The sequence below is a fragment of the Camarhynchus parvulus genome, chromosome 1 (genome assembly GCF_901933205.1).
Source record: "Camarhynchus parvulus chromosome 1, STF_HiC, whole genome shotgun sequence".
NCBI classification, from domain to species: domain Eukaryota; kingdom Metazoa; phylum Chordata; class Aves; order Passeriformes; family Thraupidae; genus Camarhynchus; species Camarhynchus parvulus.
Genome location: NC_044571.1, coordinates 38,744,897 through 38,769,499, shown reverse-complemented (window position 1 = coordinate 38,769,499; position 24,603 = coordinate 38,744,897). Strand labels below are relative to the sequence as shown.

The 24,603-nt window shown below is 36.6% G+C and overlaps 1 protein-coding gene across 5 annotated transcripts in view; it reads right to left on the bottom strand.

Moving 5' to 3' along the window:
* NALCN (sodium leak channel, non-selective) overlaps positions 1-24,603 on the bottom strand; it is a 228,007-nt gene that overhangs the window by 60,099 nt on the left and 143,305 nt on the right. For all 5 annotated transcript variants that reach the window (XM_030943111.1, XM_030943136.1, XM_030943144.1 and 2 more), the window contains exon 16: positions 13-149. In XM_030943111.1, coding sequence (XP_030798971.1) covers positions 13-149 — 137 coding nt within the window. The remainder of the gene's footprint in view (positions 1-12; positions 150-24,603) is intronic.

Here is a 24,603-nt window from a genome sequence, read left to right as displayed (position 1 = left end):
ATATTTCAATACCTTATTTTTGGAACTGTGAAATCTGAAGGAAGCTTTGAGATTTTCACCATTTGTGGCCTGTTTGGAAATTTTTCAAAGATGCGTAGACGCAAGGGAAGCTTCTCCTTGGTATCTGCATTAGCTTCACTTTGCTTTAGCTGAAAACAAAGAAATAAAAACAATAACAGAAAGGGAAATTTTGCTCTGTAATATCCCACTCATTTTTCAGAATCCAAATAATAACAATTGCAATAATTTAAAGAAGCAGAAGATGGCAGCAAAGACTTACAGAAGGTAAATTTGATACAAGTTAATGGCTTTTGCTAGAAGATTACAAATGCCTAACAATACCATGCCTTTAACTGACAGACATAAAATGGGAGGACTGATAATAATTTTAATTTTAAAATACAAAGCATATTTTTGCCCTATTCAATATGCTGACTTCTATGTTTTCTTCATAGATTCTAACATTTTCATCAAATAAACACCCAAGACCTTTTCTTATTAGGCACATCTTCCTGTGTATGCTGACAGCTCTCTGACACTCAAAGAAAACACAGCACTTTAAAAGGCAAGAAATTTTAAGAGAATCCAGCTCCCAGAACACAAAATAAAAGGACAATTGCATGCAGATGAGTATTATAAGTAATGACAACTCAAAAGAATCCATCTACATCAGTGATACTCAGCTATGGCAAATCACATAACAAATGTTGCATTTATAATTATCCAAAAACAATTATTCAATGGAATATCACCCATTCAAATACAGAAAAGACAGATACACGTATCTACATGGACAGGTGACAGCTAAATAAATAAGATAAATAGAAATGATATAGAGATATGATTCCTGAATACTGATTATCTTATGTAGCAATTCAGGTGCATTATTGCAACAAAATACAATGTCAAAAAGAAGCAGTGAAATTAATTTCCACATTTATTTTAAACTGTATGTGTATTGTATACTATTTCAGCACATATCCAACTGAAATCCCAATTCTTCTCCTCATCCCTTCTTGTAAGCAAAGGATTAGAAGCTTAAATTTTAAAAGACATTTTTGCCATCAGCACCTGCAGGGAATACTGCTGACAGACACCAGCTACAGATTTTTACCAGGGGCAATAGCCCAGGAATTCAAACAGAGCTTAATTCTCATTTGCCCTGCCTAGTGAAATGCATGCTCCCACAGCATGCTGTAGAAGAAAAGCTGCTCTGCTGCGCCGTCATGCTATCAGCAACATCACCACTTCCAGCCACAGGACAGCTTAAACTGAAATTCAATTCACATTCAGTTGGACAGAAATTGTCATGTGGGCTGAAAACTGCAGAAAACTGAACAGCTACAAACAAAGACTAATGATTAATGGTAAAGCTGATTCAGAATAAAAGGGAAATGTTGCATAAATCTGTATTGTGTCCAGTCTTGTTTCATTGCTCTATTAATGATCCTTAAAAGGAAGAAATTATGACATTACGCACATGATATTAAAATGTGAAGAGTTGCAAATACCACATTGGACAAGGAAAAGAACACATTTAGAAACAGTGGCAGGAAATAAGAGACTGAAAAAAAATTCTACATAAAGAATAAGAGCAGAAAATAAACTAGAACTTGGACTTCAATATAGCATCAAAAGGCCAGTTTGGGCACCAATTGCGTTACCAGACAAAGGTTATGTTCGCAACCAAGCTTTGTTGGTTAGATATTACAGAGGTATGAAAAATAATACAGAAGTTCCCAGCTCATCTCTGTGCTGCTTTGAAGAGAACATATCTGGGTATGCATTAATTTCTAAATGCTCTTTTACCATTTTCTCACTGAAAAGACAAAATAGTGCTGAAGAGAGCCATGAAACCAGGGGAGAGCTGTGATAACCAACTAGGACAAAGGAGAAAAATGAAGAGAAAGACTAAAGGGTCCCATTATTTACTCCCATCTCCCATAACTGATAAAATAAGAGCAGGGGAGATGAAGCAAATTTACGTAATAAATATTTGAAAATAAATTACTTCAAGAATACAATAATGTACACCAAATAAAGAAATGAGAGAACGAAATTCAGTAACAGAATTTCTAGGATGAGAATAAAGATTACTAGCCTTATGGGAAAATCTCTGAGTGTTCAGAGAGATCTTCAGAGGCAAGTGCCTTATAATTTCAAAATCAGACTAGTCAGAACCCCTGAAATGTCATAGTATTGCCAAAAGAGATCTTTCACTGAAAAGGAAATTAACTGGATAATCTATCAGGGCTTTTCTGCAACACTGTACTGTTGAAAGCTTTGGGAAGGGATTATTTTTAGAGGAAAGAAAGGTTTCCAGTTTCTGACACTTGTTTTTCAGTAAGAAAACATTGCATAAATATGCATATTTTAGGCATAGACAATGACACTTACAGCTATGAACTCCTGTTTTCATAAGTCAGTGTATACAGAATACAGAGCACTGCAATGGTGTCTGAAGTCTAAGTGCAGAATAGAGCACAGAGAGCTTGAAAGCAGAAAACTGTATAGTTCAAAAGGTAAAGAAGGGGATAGGTAGGAGAATGATTTAAAATAGGCTTCAAAAAAACCCTAAAGTCAAGGCAGTTCTATAGAATATCTCCAATTATTCATGCTGTGATAATATTACATATTGGGGAGTGTGAGGCATTTAGCTTCCCTGAGTTCTTTGTGCACTTAGGGTGTAATTGTTGCTCCACACGACACACATCCTGTTTTGTATAGCTGCTTAGAACCTTTATATTTCAACTTTCTCTAACACTTGACAAACATAGATTTTTAAAGGTACAGGATTATTTGAAATGGGGCCATGATGGCGCAGAATGTTTCTAGCAACAGTTAGACCAAACTAACCCAAAAAACTCAAAATATCTGGACATTTTTCTCTATGATTTTTAGGTTTTATTTCTTACTCTTACTATTGATAAAGAAACGCACACTGGCCTGATTTGTTCTGCATAGCCCTCCATCTGCAGCCCAAGAGCCTACTGGAAATGCTCAACAATATTTTGTCAGCCTAGCCTGGCTAAATTCTCTTGTGGATGGTAAAAACATTAACATCTGTAAAGCCATTAAAGAATTTTTTGCCTATCTCACTCTTATACACTGCTTGAGTTTACAAGAGTAGATTTACTGGCACAACACATGCAGTACAACTGTCCACTCTGAACACAGATGCACTTTTCTAAATAGCAATTAAATGGTGAGGAATGTCAGAGAGGATATTTTAATTTGGGATTCCTGTGGTTTTTGGAATAATACTTACAGGTCCCTGAACATCAAGCTCTCCCTGATCTGTTCACATAATTGTCTTAGATCAATCCAAAAGACAGCTGTTAGGAAAGGCAGACTTATAGGTGAAGAGAATGTTTGTGTGACCCTTTTCTCACAGAAAGGCATTATGGCCATGTGTCCATTTGGTTTGGAGCAGTTTGAAGTCTGAATCACCAGCACTTGTCTTCTGGTTGAGTTTATGTGCTGAGTTGATAAGCAAACCAGATTCTTCCAGGAGGAAACAAATTGCAGGCTCCACTTTGGTTACACAAAAATGCAGTCCAAGCTTAAGGATCCCAAGCAATGGCTGGTCCTTAGAACGGCTTTGAACTCCACATGTGATGGGACAGGTAGTCCAGTGTGAGACTGAATCTGTTCTGAAGAGAATCCTTCTGACCTGGACACGCTATGAATGGGGTGGCAGCAGACACTGCTATATTGTCCCAATTCTTGCCAATGGCACAGGTGTTACGTGGTACAGTCTTAGCCATACTACTTATTGCAGCTTCAGCTGTAAATTTATTTTTGACTTCAAGGCTTCCTTACAAAAATGTGATTGCCAAAATCACCTTTGGTATAATTAAGATCTGGGCCCTTAGAAATTAAGAGAACCTGTAAGTGGTTGTCCTAAATACACACAGTAAAAGGAGTGGTGGTGAAAGTGGAGGATTGAGAAAGGCAGGACACAATAAAGGAGACAGCAGGTAATGACTGTGCATGAAAAAAAAGGTCATCCAGACAGTAATCACTGTAAATGTGGTCAGGGTGAAAGTAGTGAGTTCTTTTAAAGTACATGCTGCAACTCCTTTAATAGCAGAGCTGCTGAAAAATCTCTAGAGAATTGGAATGAGACAATCATCAGGAGCTGATTAGGAGAGCTGCATTTCCATAATCTCCCTCTGTGTTTGGCAGAAGAAACATGCCACAGTGCATTTCAGATATTCAGGTGAATGCAAGGCAGTGTCACACCTGTGCTCCAGCTGTCATCCTCTCCTGTGGAAGCAGGATGTGAGAAGTGTCTGCACCTGCAGAACTCTCCTGATTTTCTCAGGGGGAAGCTGATGGTCTGAAAGGTGGAAGTGCTCCAGCGTCTAGTAATATGAACAAGATCACTTGAACAGTTCAAAGGACAAACTAACATGCGTGTCTCTTAATATCACTGATTTGCATTTAGGGACAGAAACAACTTCAAAAGTATTAATCTTGCCCAAACAAACCAAAAGCTCAAATTTAAAGTCAATGAGTTTTTAAGATAATGACACTATGGTAAGAACATGCTAAAGGAGATAAAGAATTAACCATATCTAAAGGGAAAGACCTACCCATTATAACTTTTTGTTTTGTTCTCTATTCATCTAGTTATCATGGAAGAGAAGCCACTAACGTGCAAAACTGAAAGACTGAAAGATGTGGTTTTCATATGGTATATGAGGAAAGCGTACGTGAAATTCGCTTAAACGCTCTGTAAGTATTTCAATGAAATCAAATTATTAAAAAAAATACAGCAATGCTCTAACTCTTTCATTTTAGTTGACAGGCTGAAATGAATCATTCCAAATAAAAAGCTTAGCCACTGATGTCCACACAACCTATTTAGGAACTGGCCAGCTGCCCAAGATAATTTCATGGGGACTGAAAAGTTCAAACCTTTTGCCAAAGTTCAGAAGGTCTCACTAGCAGATGATTTTAAATTAATATTGTTTGGTACATTACAGGGCACTGCTAAATACCAACATTTTTCACTGCAAATCTTCTTTAGGGGCTGTATCTGAAGAATAAAATGACAATACAGTATCGGTATTGCGTGCTTAGCAGGATATCACATGCTCCAACACCAAACACTGAGCACAAGAGTGCACATGGATGAAAAACATTACAAACTGATACCAGCACCCAACCAACAGCTTTGCAGAATTTTTTATTTATCCAAGTCCTCAGATTCACCATCACCTTTGCTTGTCAAAAGGAGCTTTGAATGAAACCCAAGTTATTAGCATTAAATGACATTAATTAAAAAACTAAAAATCAGAAAGGCAGATCAAATGAGATTCTTTTTCCTTTCTGTTATTCTGAAATCCTATTGACCTGGCAGACTTTTGGGTGTGAATGAGCTATATTAAAAGAAGATATGCATATGGGTAAGCTGTCACATCACACACTCAGATTTGCCATCAAATTGTAACAACATTTTTGTACCTGCATTTGATTTAAAATTCAACACAAATCAGATGTTCAGTTAATATTATTTACACCTGAAATTTCATTTAAAATGAAGAAAAATATTGATCACCGTGCACTATGAAATAAAAGGAAGGTAAAATCAACCTGGAAATTAGGGTAAAAATGGATAAATAGAATTTGGGTGAAACTAACATTCACAGTGTTAAAAAGAAGTATTTATGAAGCGTGGATCTTATTAGTATGTCTACCATGCTATACAAAAGACTGACAAAAGCCTAACCCCTTGTCTAAAGTCCCATGGCACATGGTGACCTCAAGCCATAATATTTGCCTCTTGGTTCTTCTAGGCCCTGTGTGGTGGTCCTGAGACATAATGACACCAGTAATTTTTCTCCAGCTTTTCCAATTCTTCACAGCATCTAAAACAACATGTGAGCTTTTGTATGCAATTCTCCTGCACAGAACCCCTGTAGGATGACATTTGGGTTGTGCATTGCCTAACTGAGAGGCAGTTTGGTGGCAGGTGGGAGAGCACTACAGAACTCTGTATCTTAGAGTCCTAACTGGTGGAGACTTGTCTCTTCTTTCTTTGAAAGTAGTCTCAGACAAGGGTTCAATGTTGGAGCTTGCTTTCTTGTCCTCTTTTACTGCTTAGATGTACCAGTAGTGAATTTCGCCCTTTGGGTTCACCTAAACAAGGGGATGTTGCAAGCAGTAAAAAATTCTCCCATGTAGGCATGGTTAAACAGAACCTAAACTGATTTTAACTGTGTTCAACACTGCCATGGGGAATTTTCAGAGAAATATACCAGAAGCTATGATCATAGTGGTGCTGGCATTCAGAGTAGAGACTGCACTGTTGATAATATAAGAGTAAAATAAAAAGTTCCTGACAGATGGAGGAACCAGACTACATTCATTTCCCATAGGCACAAGATCTGTTTCTTTAATAAACAACTCTCTGTAACAGGGTTTATATGCTGTATATGGTTTGGTATAAACAGGGTTTGTATAAACAGGGTTTATATGTGTAGTATGGTTTGGTACTGTGACTACTGTATCCTAATTGATCATTAAGATAACTTTTTCTAAGTTTTGCATTAGGTCTTCCAAATTTAACAGATATTGAGTAAGATTTCACAAATGTGGGATTTTTAATAACTTCCTTCCAGTAATTGTAGCTCCTATCAGTTCTTCAGATACAAACACTGCTGACAAGATATGATTCCAATTCAAATAGTGGAAAACTTATCTAGCAAAATTTGGCTAATATATAGTCTGTTTATCTAAAAGAAGACAGGAACCCAAGTTTTCATAGTTTCTCTGTGATCAACTGAGATAAATAAGATGAACTTTTCAGAGCTATTACTTCATACTGACTACAGACTGGCAAATAGTGCTATATGGTTTACACTTTAGCCTTATTTCCAAATATTTTTGCCTCTGCAGGGGCAAGTATTACACATTGAAAAGAAGATGGGCAATCCAAGATTCTGTGCAGGGAGAGGTTGTAATCAGGCCCCAGGAATTGCTTACCAGACTAGGTTCAACCTTCTTGCCCTTAAACTGAAGTAGCCACCTAAATTAATTTAGTTATGTCTTTTTATAGACAAAAGTTATGAAGAGACACTTGTAAAGGTCAGTTCAGATCTTGGGTTGGCTATTTATTTCACACATTTACTTTTATTCCATTGACTAAATAGGGAACTTGAATCCAGTATGTGCTTTAAATCAGATGCCTTGACTGGTGTCTCCAGATATTGGCTCATCCCATACTAGCACATAAGTGAGAGTAGCCAGATGGACTGTCACCTCTGGGTGACTGCTTCACTGGATAGAGGGGCAGGGTAAGGCTACACTTGTGCCAGCAGTGGGCTATGGGCCTAAGAACTGGAATGAGATCCCTCAATGTGTTATACTTTTAGCAAGACCAACAACACACTTTCTAGCCAGCTAGCACTCTCCCTGATCATGCCTGAGCACAGTTTGGCACTTATCCCAGCTGAGCATGTTCCTTGTAGGCAGTATGGGCACTTCCCTTTAAATGGTAGCTAGTTTTGGGAGAGGAGAATAACTTTGCTGTATGTACAAGCCAGGCTGTGCCAGCTGGCCAGTTTTAAGGACAGAGAGCCTGTCCTGGACGCTTTCTCTCTTGATGCAGATTGGTTAAATTACTATCTTTGAGAAGATGCTCTAGCGTAAGGAAGATAAAACAGATTATTGATTCACAGAATCATTTAGGTTGAAAAAGCCCTCTAAGGGCATAGAGTCAAACCACTGACCTAATGCTGTCAATATTTATTTTCGATAAGCTAAAGCACACCTTTATTTAAAAACTGTTCAGAGGTAGGTACATATTTTGATGGATAGTTTAAAATAGATAATGAAAATGAAACAAATTTAATGCTAACATGCCTAACTATTCTTTTAATGGCTATTTCACATATAAAAAACATAATGAATATGAAAAATACCACTTTCATATTCATTATTTTTCTCTTGGCATGAGTAGCAGATACATTTTTGCTCCTACACAAAGGTTAGTGAGCTACAAAAAAAAAAATCCATTATAACAGAAAATGTATTACATGCTCCATTTCACCAGGGGAAACTTGAAACTTCATGTAAACTAGGTATCATTATTTGTTATGAACTATATATGTGATGAACAACAAGCAACTAAAATATTTTCAAGTGAATAAAAGCACAAGATGTATGAAGTCTGCTCTTGTACAAAGGTAAACATTCAATATTTGTTGCCATTATATTGCAAAGGTACCATATGGTTGTCTCCTTATTGCAAGAGTTTCATACCTCCTTGCTGTTTCTCATAGGCAGCCCCTCTAAGCCCTGACTCTTCCTTCTTCTCACAGCAGCCAACTGACTCCAATTTCCATCAACCAACCAGTGTACTCTTTTATAGCACTCTTCTTCTTATTGGTTACAGCTGCGGCCTGTTAAAGTCAGGCCTGTTCCTAATCTCTAATAATTGGCTCAGCTGCAACTCCTTAGGGGTAAGATTACTTTCTATAGTACCTTTATTTCCCTGTATTCTATCCCCCTACAAATATTGACTAGTTTCAATGTGTTCATCTTCAAGATTCAGGGTTAAATTCATTTCAACCTGAAAGGGTGCTTCTGCATGGGAAGCAAACAAATTACCACTACAAGAGAACTCAGAGACTCTTGATATTTGCTTTCCTATCCTAGTTTCTACACAAAGGAAGATTCCTGGAGGTAGCTTTGCAAGTGGTCCTTGCCTAAATGTATCTGAGACAGACATCTTCATCTGCCCTGACAGGTTCACAGGAAAACAGAGCCAATCTGGGAAATTTTAATTTTGTGGGCAGACTTTCAAAGGTTGTCACCAGAGGCAGCTCCCATTTATGTAAAAAAGAGTTGAAGACACCCAGTGAACCAGCTTGTGACTGACTGAGGAAGTCATCATCTTGACTTTCTATCAGGATACAGACAGCCAGAGGTATTTAAAATGCTGAAGAGCAGAGAGGTTATAGGGATAAATGATTAAACCCGCAGAGAATGTGTATGTCCCTGCCCACAGTTTAACAAAGGATGATAACTTTTACCTAGGTCTTCTTAGGATCTAAGTATAGAAAGCCTGAAATTTTTCCCCATACATGCAAAACTTTTATTCCACGTGATTAGTATAGGCTGCTCTATGCATTGTGTGGGGTATTACATGAGATAGATCACCACTAAACTGGAAGGGACAGAAGGCATATCCAACTTGGCTCACTACTTATTTTCATCTGCATGGTAGGAAACACACCATGTTGGATTTGGCTGGGGTAGAGCTAATTTTCTTCATAGTGGCTGACATGGGGCTGTGTTTTGCATTCTCACTGCAAGTAGTGCTGACAACATAGGATGTTTTCCTTATCGCTGTGCAGCACTTCAACAGAATCAAGGCCACTTCTGCCTCTCATCCCACTCCACCAGCAAGGAGGCTGGGGATACACCAGAGGTTGGGAGCTGACCCCAGCTGACCAAAGGGATATTTCAGACCATATGCCATCATGCTCAGTATATAAAGCTGGGGAAAAATGGAGAATGGGGGGATGTTTGGAATGATGGTGTCTCTTTTCCCATGTTACCAATACATGTGATGGAAGATGGCTTTCCTAGGGATGGCTGTACACCTGCCTGCCCATGGGAAATAGTGAATGAATCCTTATTTTGCTTTGCTTGCATGTATGGGTTTTTCTTTGCCTATTAAACTGTCTGTATCTCAACCCATGAGTTTTCTCACTTTTAGTCTTCTGATTCTAAGAGTAAAGGAGCAACTGTGTGGCTGGGGTCAAACCTTGATACATACCTTTGGTACGTGAACATAATTTCAATTTTCAAATCCAACCTACGTGATCCATATGAATTTTTGAGTGCTGCTTGAGGTGGAAGCAGTTTTGTGTAGATGCTGAAAAATATTTGTCACAGACTGTGATGTAGGTGCTTGTGCAGCAGATGGCATTTTGTTTCTGTTGGCTGTGGCAATGCAAACTTGTGTTTCCTTCTTTTAAGGCATGCTATAGTGCGTTTGGATGCTCTTGTAAATGGATACTTTCCTGGCACAGGCCAATATTACAATATCTTCTAACATACAAATAATCTCTACAAAGACCAAAAAGATGAGACACCAGATAAATATTCCTAAAAACCCACTTACATAAGTACCAAATGTGATAATGAGTTCATTATTCTTGCTCTTATTCACAGGAGTAAGCAAACATCAACCATAGTGCACAGTACTTTTTCTAAACTTTTCTTCCAAGTGCTTTTATTATAAACACCATTATCATGTGCATTTGTTTCCTTAAATGTATTCAGCTAAATATGCATGTGGCTGTACGCTTGATCTGATTTCCATGTAATTTGATTTGTTTGGGATTGCCACATTGAAGAGTGTTTGTGGAGGGACTGCAAACATTTCTTCTGTAAGGTAGTTCTAGAGAACATAAAGGAACACTCTTCACAAAGAGACCTAATCACAGGACAGGAAGCAAAGAATAAGCCACTTGCTTAATGATAAAGAGTCTCCCTAGATACAACAAAGCAATTCTTCACTATGAAGACAACCAGTGGAATAAGTTGCCTAGACAAGCCAAGGAAATTTTATCACTGGAGATATGCAGGAGCCAACCTGATAGGACTCAGGGTAACCTCATCTAATGGCCTGCTCTTAATACAGGTCGGACAGGTGCTCTTCAGAATTCCTTTCCAGCATAGACTTTTATGTGATTGTATGATTTGCTGATAGCTATGAACTGCAGGACAACAGATAATTATGCTCTTCAGTTTTACTGTTGTGCATAGGCATACATCCTCTCTTAAGAACTTCTGCTTTTTTCCAAGTACTGGGCTCTGTTACTGGGCTCTATTAGATTCTCTGAGAAGATAATGAATACAACTTAGATCTGACTATTTGCCATCCACATAGTGGAGTAATTTTTACAATCAAATATCTTTACTTAGAAAATGTAACTGAAGTTGAGAAAAAATTCACAGATGTAGCTGAGGTCAAAATCCAGGACATTTCTTTAAACAGGAGAGACTTTGTCTTTGCACAAATTAGCTGCCCCTTGCCTTTTTGTGGATGGTTGGTTTGCTCATTTTGAACTAGAGGCAGAACATTTAATTTGACATAAGTGGCCTGAGTTTTAGATTCATTACAATTACACAGTATTTTCCCAGTACAGAAATTCAGATGGAAGATTTCTTTTACTAAAGGACACACAGAGACAAACCTATACAAGTGGTAATTGGGAGGTCACAAAGGCTGATCCAAACTACTTCAGAAACCTTCATGGCTGGGCTAGGTGAAAACAGAAATAATTTGATGTTACTGGCTGCCCTTTTTCCCACACAAGTTTGCTGATGAAATTTTAGCCAGCGCTAGATTCTTGAGTGCTGTTATTCCCTTTCACAAGAGATGGAGATCATTTTCTTTGTATCCTTGTGGTTATGGACTGCTTCTTTAAAGAGATAGATATACATAAGAATTCTCCCTTCATTCCAAAATAGTGCTCCCACTCATTGGATCTTATGCAGGAAAACCCTGCAGGCTTCCTCATCTTCTGTCATAGTTTTAAAAGAGTGCCTGGTCCATTCTTGAGGAAGTATAGAAGGAGAAATCCTCTGAATTCTAAGTGGAAAAGAAGTGCCTGTCTTAGGCTCCAAAAAATGCAGTAAAAATATAATTAACCAGTTCTTCTAAGATGCTAGCTCTTTTTAATGAAGCAGGAATTAAATGTCATGCAGAGGTTTAACTTTTTTTTTTTCAAGAATGCAGAAGTTAATTACAATGTGTACACAAGTGCAAATATTCAAACTAAAACACAGTTCAGAAAAGGCAATGCACACTTCTGTGGCACAGAAGGCCACAAAGCCAAACTCAGCATGGGTTTTCATGAATCCAACTGCTATAGAAATAACCAACAATGCTACATAAACCCTTCATTCCAAACTGTTGCAGGACTGTCCTTTAATTCAGAACATCTAGAATCACCTATGTGCCCTGATAAGCACTTGCCTTTTCCTTTGCTATCAACTAAATAAAACAAAAAGATTAAATGAGTTCCTGGTGATATAAAAGCTAGGTAAGCATTTTATCCCCTGGTGATATACATGAAGCAGCAGAAGCTTACATTTACATTTTTGTTACTGCCATTCCCACCTTCATAGCGAACACAGCTCCCTTCCCTCCTCCTTGAAAAAAATGTGTGCTTTGAATATGATTCTTGGCTAGAATAGTGAAAGGTCTCTATTTTATACCATTTTATACCATAAAAACTTCCTTCAGGAGAAACCCTCTTGATTTTTTTGCGTTTTTGGCCAGATTGCATATACCAGGAACAGGGGACTTGTGAATGAATACTTAGGTGTTTATTTCACCATTACAAATAAAACATATCACCTAGAATTTGTGATCCATTGATGCTGTTTTTTAAAAAGGTGACAGATGAGGTAAGAGATAGAAAAAAAATTCAAACAACACTGGTGTCCTGAAGTTACAGCCATGAAGGGCCTTTCAAAAATTTTTTAGTTATTAAAGAAGAAATAGTCTAGCATGAGTAGTTTTCAAGATGACCTTATTTTCCAGTCTCAAAAGGTTGCCTTGTCTTCTAGAAATGGGCACAGCCTCTGTAAAGCATACTACTTTTGAAATAATGCCTATTTAAATGTTCTGCATATGTCCCAGGAATGGGGGACCAACTTGAATTTTGTGAAAATTCTGTCTTACCTATATGATGAAAAGAAGAATTTTATGCATTTTATGTAGTCCATTAAATTCAGTGTGGAACCATTACTGTACTTTTCCTTGGTTAATGAAATGTGCTTGACACTTATCTTTCCTGCAACTTGTTAAAAATCCATTCACATGGAATCAGATATAATGAAAAGGTAATTTTTCATTTTTATTCTATTTTATAGTTATTTCCCACTTAGAATTACCTCAAGCACTGCTACCAGAATAAAAATACCCTGGAGACGAGTAACTCTAACTAGGCTTAAAAAAGCTCCTTGATTTTCACACACAAATTCACATATATAAAATTTTATGCCAAATGTGTTTGAATTAGATATACCAATTATAACACCTTGTTCACACAATATGTTCATGAAAATCGCTATGCTGAAACTCCCACTTAAATGCTGAAGCCTCAGCACACAAAATTTGGAAGTGATGCAACTGCTGAAATTGTCAGTGGTGTCTTCCTGGATCTTCTGAATGCCAGGAGGTGCTGGGTGAAAGGCAGCAGGCTCCGGCAACGTATTCTGACCAAACGTGTTCAGCATCCCAAATCCTGTTTTTTCCAGCTCCTCTTCTACTGACAGCCAAAACGTCACTTCTGAGGTACCACTCAACATAGCTTTTGAAGCCATGAACTTGAAAAGCCAGTTACCACTGTTTGACTTGTCATTGTGGTATCAATTAAAAGCAGTAGTGAACTATTAATCAGGGGAGAAGGGAGCAGAGGGGAAGAAAAGCTCCTTCACACTGAAAAGTAAAACTGGGTCATAGAGTGTGCGTACAGTTTTGCTCCTCATTGAATAAAGGAGTTGTTAATAGGTCTGTCAAAATGATATTTGCATTACCAGGATAGTGAGGCTCATTGGTATTAACCAGAGTAACTGTCAGAACTGTCTTCTGAATGAATAAGGACGGTATGTGGATGGCCTAGACTTCCCCTATAAACACCCTGCTTTCCAATACTAAGCTGCCTCACCAGAAAAGAGATCTAAGGAGAGCAAGCAAAGACAAAGGGAAAGCAAAATATTAAACCCATGAAAAATAGGACCAATAAAACACCAGCAAGCTAGCAGCATGAAGGGAGACAGGACTTCCTGATACTTTTCTATTATGGACTAGGTATTTTGAATTCTTGTTAAAAATAAAACAAGAAAACTTTCAAGAAAAGACATCACAGAAATTCTATCCTTGTAATTTCACATGCTGACTTATTTACTTTGAAAAAACAACAATAAAAGAGGAGGTTTGTAAAAAATATGAAGCGTGACTTTTTCCAAGATGTGTTAGTTTAACTGCCAAATTTTCTTGCAAAAGGAGATCACTTAAAATACAGTTACCCAGTGAAAAGAAACTTTGGTCTGATTCTGAAGTTAAATGTACAGGTGCACAAAGACATAAAACATGGGAAGTAATAACAGTCACGGTAGGAAAGACAGAGCACTGAAGAAGCATTTGAGTGGAATGATTGAACATCACAGGCTAGAGGGCATCAAATGAAAAAAATCAAGTGGAAGGCTCATTAGTTGAAAAAGAAATATCCTTTCACAAGCTGCATTGTTAAATTTATCTTTGCTACTGAAGGCAGTAAATGCTAGAATATATACATTTTTGAAAATAGATTTAACAGGCAAGAAAAAAAAAATCCATCAAGAACTACTAGACAAAGATACATCATGTAGGACACTAGAAGTTCCTGTGTCCCTAGAAAGTGACTATCACTCAAGTATGGAATATCACCAGAGAAAGAAATATCACTTTGTGATTTTCCTTTTCTTGTGTTAGTTCCAAAACACATTTTTCTGGCCACTGTCAAGGAAATATACATTGATCCAGGAAGACTTTTGCTTTTGTCCAGCAGACCTGTTGGTTTATTCCAAGCCTAGAGATTCTTCCTCAGTAAGCTTATTAATAAGTTTTTGTATTGGTATTTGGCACTATTTTTTTAACCAGAAAGGTATATGGTGAAATTCTACCAATCACTGGTCACAGGGAACTGCCAAGCACTTGTGAATGCCTTGGTTCCACTTTCAGGTGACACTGATAGTGATAAAGCACAGTGCAATATGCTAAGGCTGCAGGGTCAATCCCACTGTGGGCTATTCTCTGTTGGACTTGATGATCCTTGTGAATCCCTTCCAGATCAGAAGAGTCTGTGATTTAGTGATATAATTGGAACTATTAGGGAGCCATGAAGCTATGTTACTAGGATGTGAGGTTTGCCTCCAATGTCAGTGACCGTCATGTTGAAAACCAAGCAACGCCATACTTAAAAAGAAGTAATTTTAGGGTAGAGGTCTGAAAGGACTTAGAGTCAAACAGTACACTTGAGTTACCAAAAATAAGTATTTAGTAGGACAATCCACTGCCAATACAAGCAAGATCTGTAGTTACTCCATATCATTTCATTACTGAAAATGGATGAAATAATATTGTGGAATTAAGACAGGCTCAATGGGAGGAAAAAATATGCTAAACAGAAGGAAGCTCATTAGAGGCACTATTGGAGATGTTAAGGATTTAAGGATTTTGTTTTAAAGAAGAATATAAGGCATACATGTACATTTTTAATATTTGGGAATATATTCAGCACTTTCATAAAATTGGCATGATTTTGAAAGGGATCTCTTGTTGTTCTGCAAACCATAAAAATCGATTATTTTGAAAAACTCTGTATATTTGACAGTTTGTTATGTGTAGGTGCTTGTGTGCACACCTGCATTGACATATGCATTTGTACCAACGGTATTTGCAGGACCTGAAATGGAGAAAAACTTTAATGATCCTGAAATGGTTGGCACATATGTGTATGTCTGTGTAGTTCCAAAATCACAGGCTGCTTGTATTAGAGAGCAAAAATATATTCTATGGTTTTATGGTAAACAGACCCAAAATACACATTTAGGATACGATAATCAGATGCATAGAATAGAAAAACAAACATTTGCAAGTACACTCAGGAGGTCTAAAATTTCTTATACTCTTTTCAAAGAACATGAAAACAAATGCAGAGGGAAGAGTTTGTCCTGACATTTTGATCAGTGTTTTTTTGCCCTGAACATAATTGCTTATACTACTGCCTAGAGGGTACCTCATCCTCCCTGAATTCATGTTATTTTTAGTGCAGAATGGACTGTAGCACATTGCAAGCTTTTTAACTACCCCAAGGCACTGACTGTATAACCAAAATACATCTGATTCAGAATTTTTTTTGTATGTTTTAGAAGATAAATATTAAGACTCCACTTTTTTACCCTGGCAAGAGGCTTGGACAAGATGATCTTCCAACCGCAATGATCCTCTATTTTCACTGTCTTTTGACTTTCTCCTGCCCCTGCTCATGCTTAGTCAAAATTGTCACATTACTGTAAGCTTACGGAGAGCCAGGGAAATTCCCACACAAATGCATAAAAATATGCATTCTCAGTCAAACCTTAAAGATAAAAAGGTATCTGTTGAAATTTTTACCATCTCTTACAAATTGCAACTTTCAACAGGTTTCCACAAGTATTTTTTTCCATTTATCTTCGCTAATACTTAAATGCACTACAGGCTTTCAAGTTAGTTTTTTAAGGCAGACACATTCGAAACAGAAAATACGAGTAGTGCCAAATACAAATATAAATCCCATCGTGGCTCTCATGGAGAAAATCTGTTACAACTCCTGAACTCTTATACAAGCTGCAGCTTCAGCAAATGAGCTCTGAAAATTTGATCTCCTAGAACTGAACCAGAAAGTAATTTTCTTCTGATATCAAGAAGGCTTTTTAGAGAAGCTTGATGCAGATCTGTTGATATCACAATTAAAAGATTAAAAATAACAGACACCACTAACAGTTTCAGTTCCTAGAGCCATTGCAAACAGCTTGATTATATTTTCTTAACTCTTAAGTCCACATTAAGAAAAAGTGGGTTTTTGGTACTGGCTCTGGCATCCCATGATGCCATAATTATACATTCAATTATCCTTCATAGCAGACAAACTTTCCTCTCCTACCAGAACTAAGGTTAGGTAGAACTTGGCCTCACTCATAGTACTGGAGAACATGGACTTCAGTTTGGCTGACAGTCAGATTTTAACTCATCTTCTTTCTATGACATGTTCTGCTGAAGACACCTTTCTATTAGCCCTCACCTCTGTAAGGCTCTCACAGGGGCTTAATTATGACTTAATGACAAAAACTAATGGATGAATGCAGAAATATTTATTCTTAGAAGCTCACAGTTAAAGAAAAATAAGCAGTGCACTTACTTCAGGTTGCTCCCTTTATTTGTTCTACAGACAATAATATAAAAAGGCAGCAGCAGGAGCATCTAGCAGAAGCTATAAAAATAGAATGTATTTTCACTAGAGAAAAAAAAACCACATTTATTTTCACTGTTTCAGTTGTTAGAACTGCTTTACATGAAGACATTATGAATATCTGAAGGGCAAGAGTGTATAGAAACCAAATTTCAAAGCTTAGTATCTAGAAATAGTGAAAAAAGCAAACAAAAAATGAAAATACATAAATATACACGATGACTGCTTCACCAGTCATCATGAATGTATAGTCAAGAGGTCAGTAGTAAAACCTTGGCCTCCTCCTGGTATCTAATTTCAACAGAACAACAAGAACAAAAAACCCCCAAACCTAAAAATGAGTTAAAATCTGCAGCCATCCCAAGCACTGAAAGCAGAAAGATGCTATGTGTGCAAGAGACAAAATAGCTAATGGAAGATTAGGCTGCAGACCTGACTTCTGTATTTCATTCTAGAAAGCATTATTAAAACATTTTTATCTCTTTGTCAGCATGACTCTCATGTTGGAAACCTAGTTTGTGCGAAAGCTTTGTCTCACATCATTTTTTCAGCAATAGGTATGTGCCTGGGACACAGAAACACTTCTAAAAGATTATTAAAAGGATGTTTTAGTCCAAAAAAGAGAGGAGTGAACACTCCCAGAGCAAGACACAACTTGAAAAATAAGAGATACATTTAAAAATGAGAGATTCAAAGAAACCAGTGCTGCATCTGTGGATTTATGGAAGCTCTCCTAATGAATAGATTATTGTTTTGCAAATTTCCAACAGTGGATGGATAAGTAAACTCCTTTAATAATAACCATAGAGAAGTGGTCACTGGCACTAAGAAATGTATGGCCTAATGTAAAGGAAAGTCAAAACTAACTGTTGCTGGATGTGAAAGAAAAAAAGCAGTAGCTGAGAAAATGGGAATCATAATGGTGGTGAGTGGAGAAAGGTGATAAGCACATTGGCAAGAATAATACTGGAACAACACAGTAAACTCAAAAAAAGGAATTCCAGTATCTTGGTATTGATGCAGCAACCCTTGTTAACATGTCATTACAGAGAATATAAGATGGATATCCTCAAAATCTAGGCACAGCAGTGAGAGCCTCATTCTCTGGGGAAGCAATTATTTGTATCTTTGTCTTTTAAGACCAAACATAACTACAAAGTCTTAGTAGGATACATTAAAATGTGCGACAGCAACATTTCTGACCTATTCCCATAGCAAATGGTGAATGTCTGGTTTCACATAGACCACTCTGCTTTTGCCTCTCAGCATACATTTTGCTCTACAAGTGAGACAGGGCCTGTACTGCCTTCTGAACCAACTCAGGTGGAGGTCAGGAACCTCTACAAAGATCCTGTCAAATTTGTGCCACCTTCCCTTAAAAAACTAACTGAAGTGCCAATGCCAGGGACCTGCTATTTTATGAACCTAAATTCACAAATGCAGGCTTTGTTTTCTGCTGTGAGTGAAGAGAGATGACCAGCTTTGAATGTTGACTTTTATCCTTTGTTGTCATTATCATCTAAGTCCTTAACCTAAATTAGGATCTCAGCCTAGGCACTTCAGTAAGGTGCCTGCTGTTACACACTATGATTTTTGGCTTCATTAATGTGAAAGCACCCATGTGATTAAATGCCAATGAAACACAGGTTCCTAATTCATTAAATTTGGGTATTTATGTCATTTAATGTTATCTATTGAAAATCAGGCATTTTGCCTAATTAACTGTCTAGGCTTCCCCTGTAACAGAAAAAAGAGAGCACCCTACTTGGATGGGATGAATCATTCCCTGGAGGGTAACTATGACTACAGGCAAGTGCAGATGACTAGCTTAGATGACATGCCTAACTTTTTGCACGGTTAACAAAGTGACATGAATCCTGTCCCTTGACACTTTATAAAACTCCAACCTTTATCTAAATGAATGAAATTTTTTTTCCTTGAATATAAGTCTTCAAAAACTTGAAGATAGTTTCTTCTAAACTCCTGAGAGCTGGATTAAACATAAAAACACTAAAACTTTTCTTATGATGCTTACTGCATAAGCATACGGTATTATCCTGATTTTTTTCAGTGTATGTCAGAAGATAATTTTACTTCTTTCTTATACATAATTGCATTTAAGTGCATAAAGTTTTTTACTCTTGGGAGATTTCTTTTACATGGATTAAAAATTTGAATCCAGTTGCTCTGAGTTAGCAATGAAAAGCACAGACATTGGAAGTAATATTTGCAAAATCACCAAATGATTGCACATGAATAAAGGATCAAAAGTGCAAATTGTGTTTCTTCTCTTTGGCTTAGAGACAAACAAAGCTGAATACTATAGGAATCACAGTAAGAAAATTTTATGTTTGCTGTGGGGATGTAAGTTTGGATTGTTTGGCATATAAATACTGGTTTAGTTAATACAAATTCCAATTCTGTAAGCAAATAAGTGTATATAAGTTTTCAAAAATCAACAGGATACTGTGGTGATCAGTCATGCAACAACAAAAAATATTTTATTCTACTTAATATAAATATTTGATTTGAAACTTCTATTCAAATGCACTTTAAAGAAAAATGTAGAAGGACTCAGCACTATCTCGTTAGAGACTGACTTGCTTTGTCTTGACTAAAATTAACCAAAATTCCACTTAAATATTCTTGCATAAAAGGGAAGTAGTGTCAAATTCATATTTAGAATACATGTGCCAGAATTATCTTTACCAAAGTTCAGACATCAAATACTCTCCCTTTAGATAGTAGGCTCCTGAAAGTCTTATTATAAATCAGGGATTTTTTAATTTGAGTAGTGAAGAAGGAAAAGTAACTGTGTAGTGATAACAAAAAAGGATTAATTGCTGTGTTTCCCTGACAACAAGAACAGAAAAAATAGAGTAGATAAGAGGGATTAACACATAAATATTTATTAGGTTTTAAAAATTATTTTCAAAGATGTCTAAACTGCGGTGCCATATTCTGGACAATTAGGTGGCAGTAGATTCCAGTATAGACTTCCACATTGCCTCCATCACCATCACCACCACCACTACCACCACCAAAAGCCTCTAAGCATTATAGAATGAGACTCCATGATAGCTCTGCCATTTTTGACAGCACTCAGATCCTAATTTACTTTATTCCACTGCAATTGCTCCTTCTTATGAGACAGATTCCCTAATGGATTCCTTTTATTTCTTTTATGCTTTTGCTGTAAAAGCTCTGCAAAGACCTCTAAAGTTTGCTTAACTGCCTCTTTTTTCCAAAGCTGCTAAGCATTTCAAAATGTGACTCTGAACCACTGGCATCAAATTGAAGTGTTCAGACATTAAACACTCCTGAAAACAAGAATCTATCTCAGCAGACAGAAGCAGAAAAGAATCTATCATCTCCAAGCTTCTTTATGAAAATTTCTATTATAGACATCAAAGAGTTAAAAGTGAGATTTAAGAGAAAAAATTAACATGGTAAAAATCTGTTACTTTTCAAATATAATTCTAAGGCCATCTAATTTAAAAAAAAAATATATATGTATCCTATATGTAGAAATAGATATATACAATTATATATAGGTATATTTACCTATATATACCATGATATATAGGTTTGTGTGTATATATAAAATTATCTATAGGTACATATACATATATATATATGTCTCAAAGCACTTGCTGCTCTGACATGGATTTAAGAGAAAAAAAAATTGATATGTATTTTATGGTGTGAAGCAGAACTGGAGGGAAAGGAACCTGTACATTTGACAAGTACCTTCATTGGTGAGTGTGTGAATTGAATCAAATTAGAAGAAAAATGTCCCTGCTGCATATTGTTGTTTACTCCTCCAAGAATTTCTGTTGCCAGGTAGTAAGGAATGGGGAAAATATTTTTAGTAATGGATGCCATCTGTACTAATACTGTGAGAGAGCACTAGTGAGCACATGTGTGATATGACAGAAATCTGATCTTCCTTAAGGGATTTTCTCTTTCAAGCAGAAAACTACACTTATGTGAAATTTCAACAATTTAAGAGTGGATGTGTGTTCCTGATTGATTCAAGGGGTCTAAGACCTAAACCTGATTTTTTTTTTGATTCTTCATCATACTGGGAATTTGTGTATGAACCTGGGGATGTCACTTCAGCTTTGACTTTCCAGTAGGAAAATAGGGACACAATAATCTTGTCTGACACAAACTCTAAGATAAACCCTCCAAAGTTAGTGAGGTAAGCTGGGTTTGTTATCACAAGCATAAGGAAAACAAAGAAAATTTTATATTTTGTATCGTTAGAATTACATATAGATATAAAAAATACATATATTTTATGGTGGAATTCCAGGAAATAGGATTACAGAGGTAAGATTTCATGATCAAGGAAGTCAGACCATAGCTCATTCTCAGAGATGCTTGAGATGCTTGTTCTTTCCCTTGTGGAATTATAAAACAGTAAAATGACCATGCACATGGTTTTAGCCACCAATGGGTTCATCCTTATGGTATTTGCAAATTTTTTCTGAAATCCAGCTCAGATTATGAAGCACCAGGGGTGTATGAATGAGTGCACAACATTAGATCAAAGGTCCATCTGTCCAGTATCCTTTTCCTGACAAGGACCAGCCAAAGGGTTCTGAGATACAAGAACAGATCAAAGACAGACTAGTCTTATTTCCTGTCTGCTTTCCCAGGAAAAGTGGAATAGGCACTTGAGAAGCAATGCCATAAAGGTTTCATTGCTGTAAACCACAGATTATGTCACAGATGAAGGAAAGATAGTTCCTACAGTGAGGGTGGCTTGGGGCTTACTTCAAATTTTCCTGTAGCTGCCCTAGAAAAAAAATTTATGTCTCTCAAAATTGCCCTCCAAAAGTATCTGCTACTCTTCAGTGACTAGAGAAGGAAATCCACATGAATATTTCAAACTGCACATACAACGTTATATTGGTGAAGTGAGGTGACTTCTACCCAGGTGTTCAAACTTTCATAAAATTTTTAAGGAACTTCACTGACTGCAAAAGCTGTTAAAGGAGCAGGTACTAAAATAGTAGAGTAAGCTCAGAATGGAGTAGTCAACATGGCAAACATGAGTTTCTCTGTATAGAACAAAGCTATAGGTGTCCTAAAAGTTTATGAAATTCTGATAGGAAACAAAAAACCATAAAAAATAAAGCCATATTAAGGAGAGGGAATAAAATTAGACAAGAATAATACATATCCAGGCTTTTATATTAATAATCAAGCTTAAAAAACCCCCATAGTTGCATTAGAATTTCTGTTATTAAAACCCCACAGTGTTGACAAAACACACATCTCAGAAACTTGGCAGAAGTAACAGGCAGTAGAATCCTACAGAATCAGACTATGCAGAACAGGCAATGTATTGTCCAAGTGGAGAGTATGTGACACCAGTGAAAGATTGGTGCTACATGTTACAGAAATTCTTCAATCAATGCAGTGAATAAGGTAAATGCACATAAAACCAGCACAGGAACCACATGTATTGAAACTGTGTCTAGAACTGGAAGAAATATTCTGCACATGTGTAAATGAGGATTATAAAGTAATTTCAAAATGCAAAATAGTATTCAAAACCATAAGACAAGCAATGATAACACTGGGAAGCCTTTATTTACCCTCATATATGTTTAGGAAAGGGAAGAAGACTTTTTACTCCTAAGTGACTCCTTGCTGACTTATACAGCCAGAGAAAAACTAAGAGATGAAGTATCTCATAGTTTAGTACTGGGAAAGATCTGTTCCATGGCATAAATATCAAAAAGCTCTTCTGTAAAAGTGATAAAAATGGTGTATATTCAGATCATACTTTACAAGTAGAAGGTCAAATCTATCTATTACACTGAATTTAAATTTAAAAATTACTTAAAAACATAAAGCTTTTGAAAAGAAATTTAAAGGAATGGACAAATGACAGAATCTGAGACGGGGAGGTGTATGGAGTAGCTTTAAATATCCTGATTTATTAGCAGAGATATCCTGTTTTATCTACCTGCTACAGAAAAAACTCCAAGAAGGTCAACAAGACCAACAATGTAAAATTGAGTGCAAAGAAGACTTAAAAGTAAATGGATATGTTTCAGAAAAGAAAGCCATCTGCTAAGCAAAGAATAGATAAAACAAAACCCCAACATAAATTTTAGCGTTTTTTAGTATAAAAATAATGGCAGATCATTAAAGACTTTGAGGGAGTAGTTTCTAAAGAAATAAACTCTAATAAGAAAGCTTTTAAGAACACAAGGAAAGCAGAAAGTCTAAAAGAGCAACAGACTATTAATTGAGTGTGTTCTGAAAAATAAAACCAAAGCAAGAAATTAAAATAAACAGTGTTTGCTACAGACAGGGTCAAAGAAGGCTCTAAACTGTGCCAAAGACTGATCTACAAATATGTCAGGAGAAAAGTTTTTGGAAGATAACTGACACAAGGTCAATTTGTTACTCCCTAACACCTGATAGCACTCTCTCAAGACTTCTAAAGGATCTCAGAGATAGCAAGGCTGACATACAGCTGTGGTAGCTGATTTGTAACCTAAATAAGCTCTGGAGTGAGAGGAAAGGGAACTAGCAAATGTGACTAACTTTAGAAGAGGGATTCAGGGTAGAGCATGAGAGGTGAGAACCTAATCAGTCTGACTTCATATCTAGGCAAATTAATAAAAATATGTAGCAGTGGAATCAGTAAATATGTGGAAAATATAACGTGAAAAGTTAAAACACCTGCTGCAAGAGAAAGTCATGCTTCAAAATCTGTTAAGGGTGATAAATTTCTAAGAAAGTCAACGCTTTATCACAAAAGGCAGAAGACATCAAAGAAATCCTCTCAGTTTCTTTTTTAACTTTGGGACAATAGTTTAGGGAGAGTGTGGAGAAGACAGGCATAAATGAGAAGTCAGGATTGTAGTTGATAGATTTCTTGTGCCTAAGTTTGATATCATCTGGATAACTGATGTAGTGAAAGTCAGAGGAAAGGACCTCATGGCAAGATAAGCAGAATCAGTGTCATACCTGGAGACTCAGCAGTGTGTTAGGGTCAGCCTGGGTCACTGCAGAGGGTCAAGTTTATTGCACAGCTAGATGGTGACTATGACCTATAGCAAACACTTTTCACTTGAGCTATGATGGCAAACATAGACAAAAGGATGAGATGTGGCAGAGGCTGGAAGAGGCATTGCAAATAATTAGAGCTGTAAGGATAGAGAAAATTATTCTGTTCTTAAACCAGCTGAATGGTGTTTTAGAAAAGCAGATTCTATTCTTATGTGTACTTCTGCTGCTAAGTAAATCACTTAAATTAATCTTTCACAAGTTTTATGTTTGTTCTACATACTTATGAGGAGTACCATAAAAAACAGAAAGGAGATTAATAGTTTTGTCTTTGTAGTAAAACCTGAATACTGTGCAATAATAAAGCACAGGATCACACACTGTACAATAAATGGACTAGTGGCTTGTTAAAATGAGCTCTATCTACTCTTTGCATTGAGGCAAGACTTTTGGAATTAATACTATGTAATGGGGTAATTAAAAACTGAATCATAATGTATATCCTTAACTAAATTTGTACTGGCATATTTCATTCTAAAGG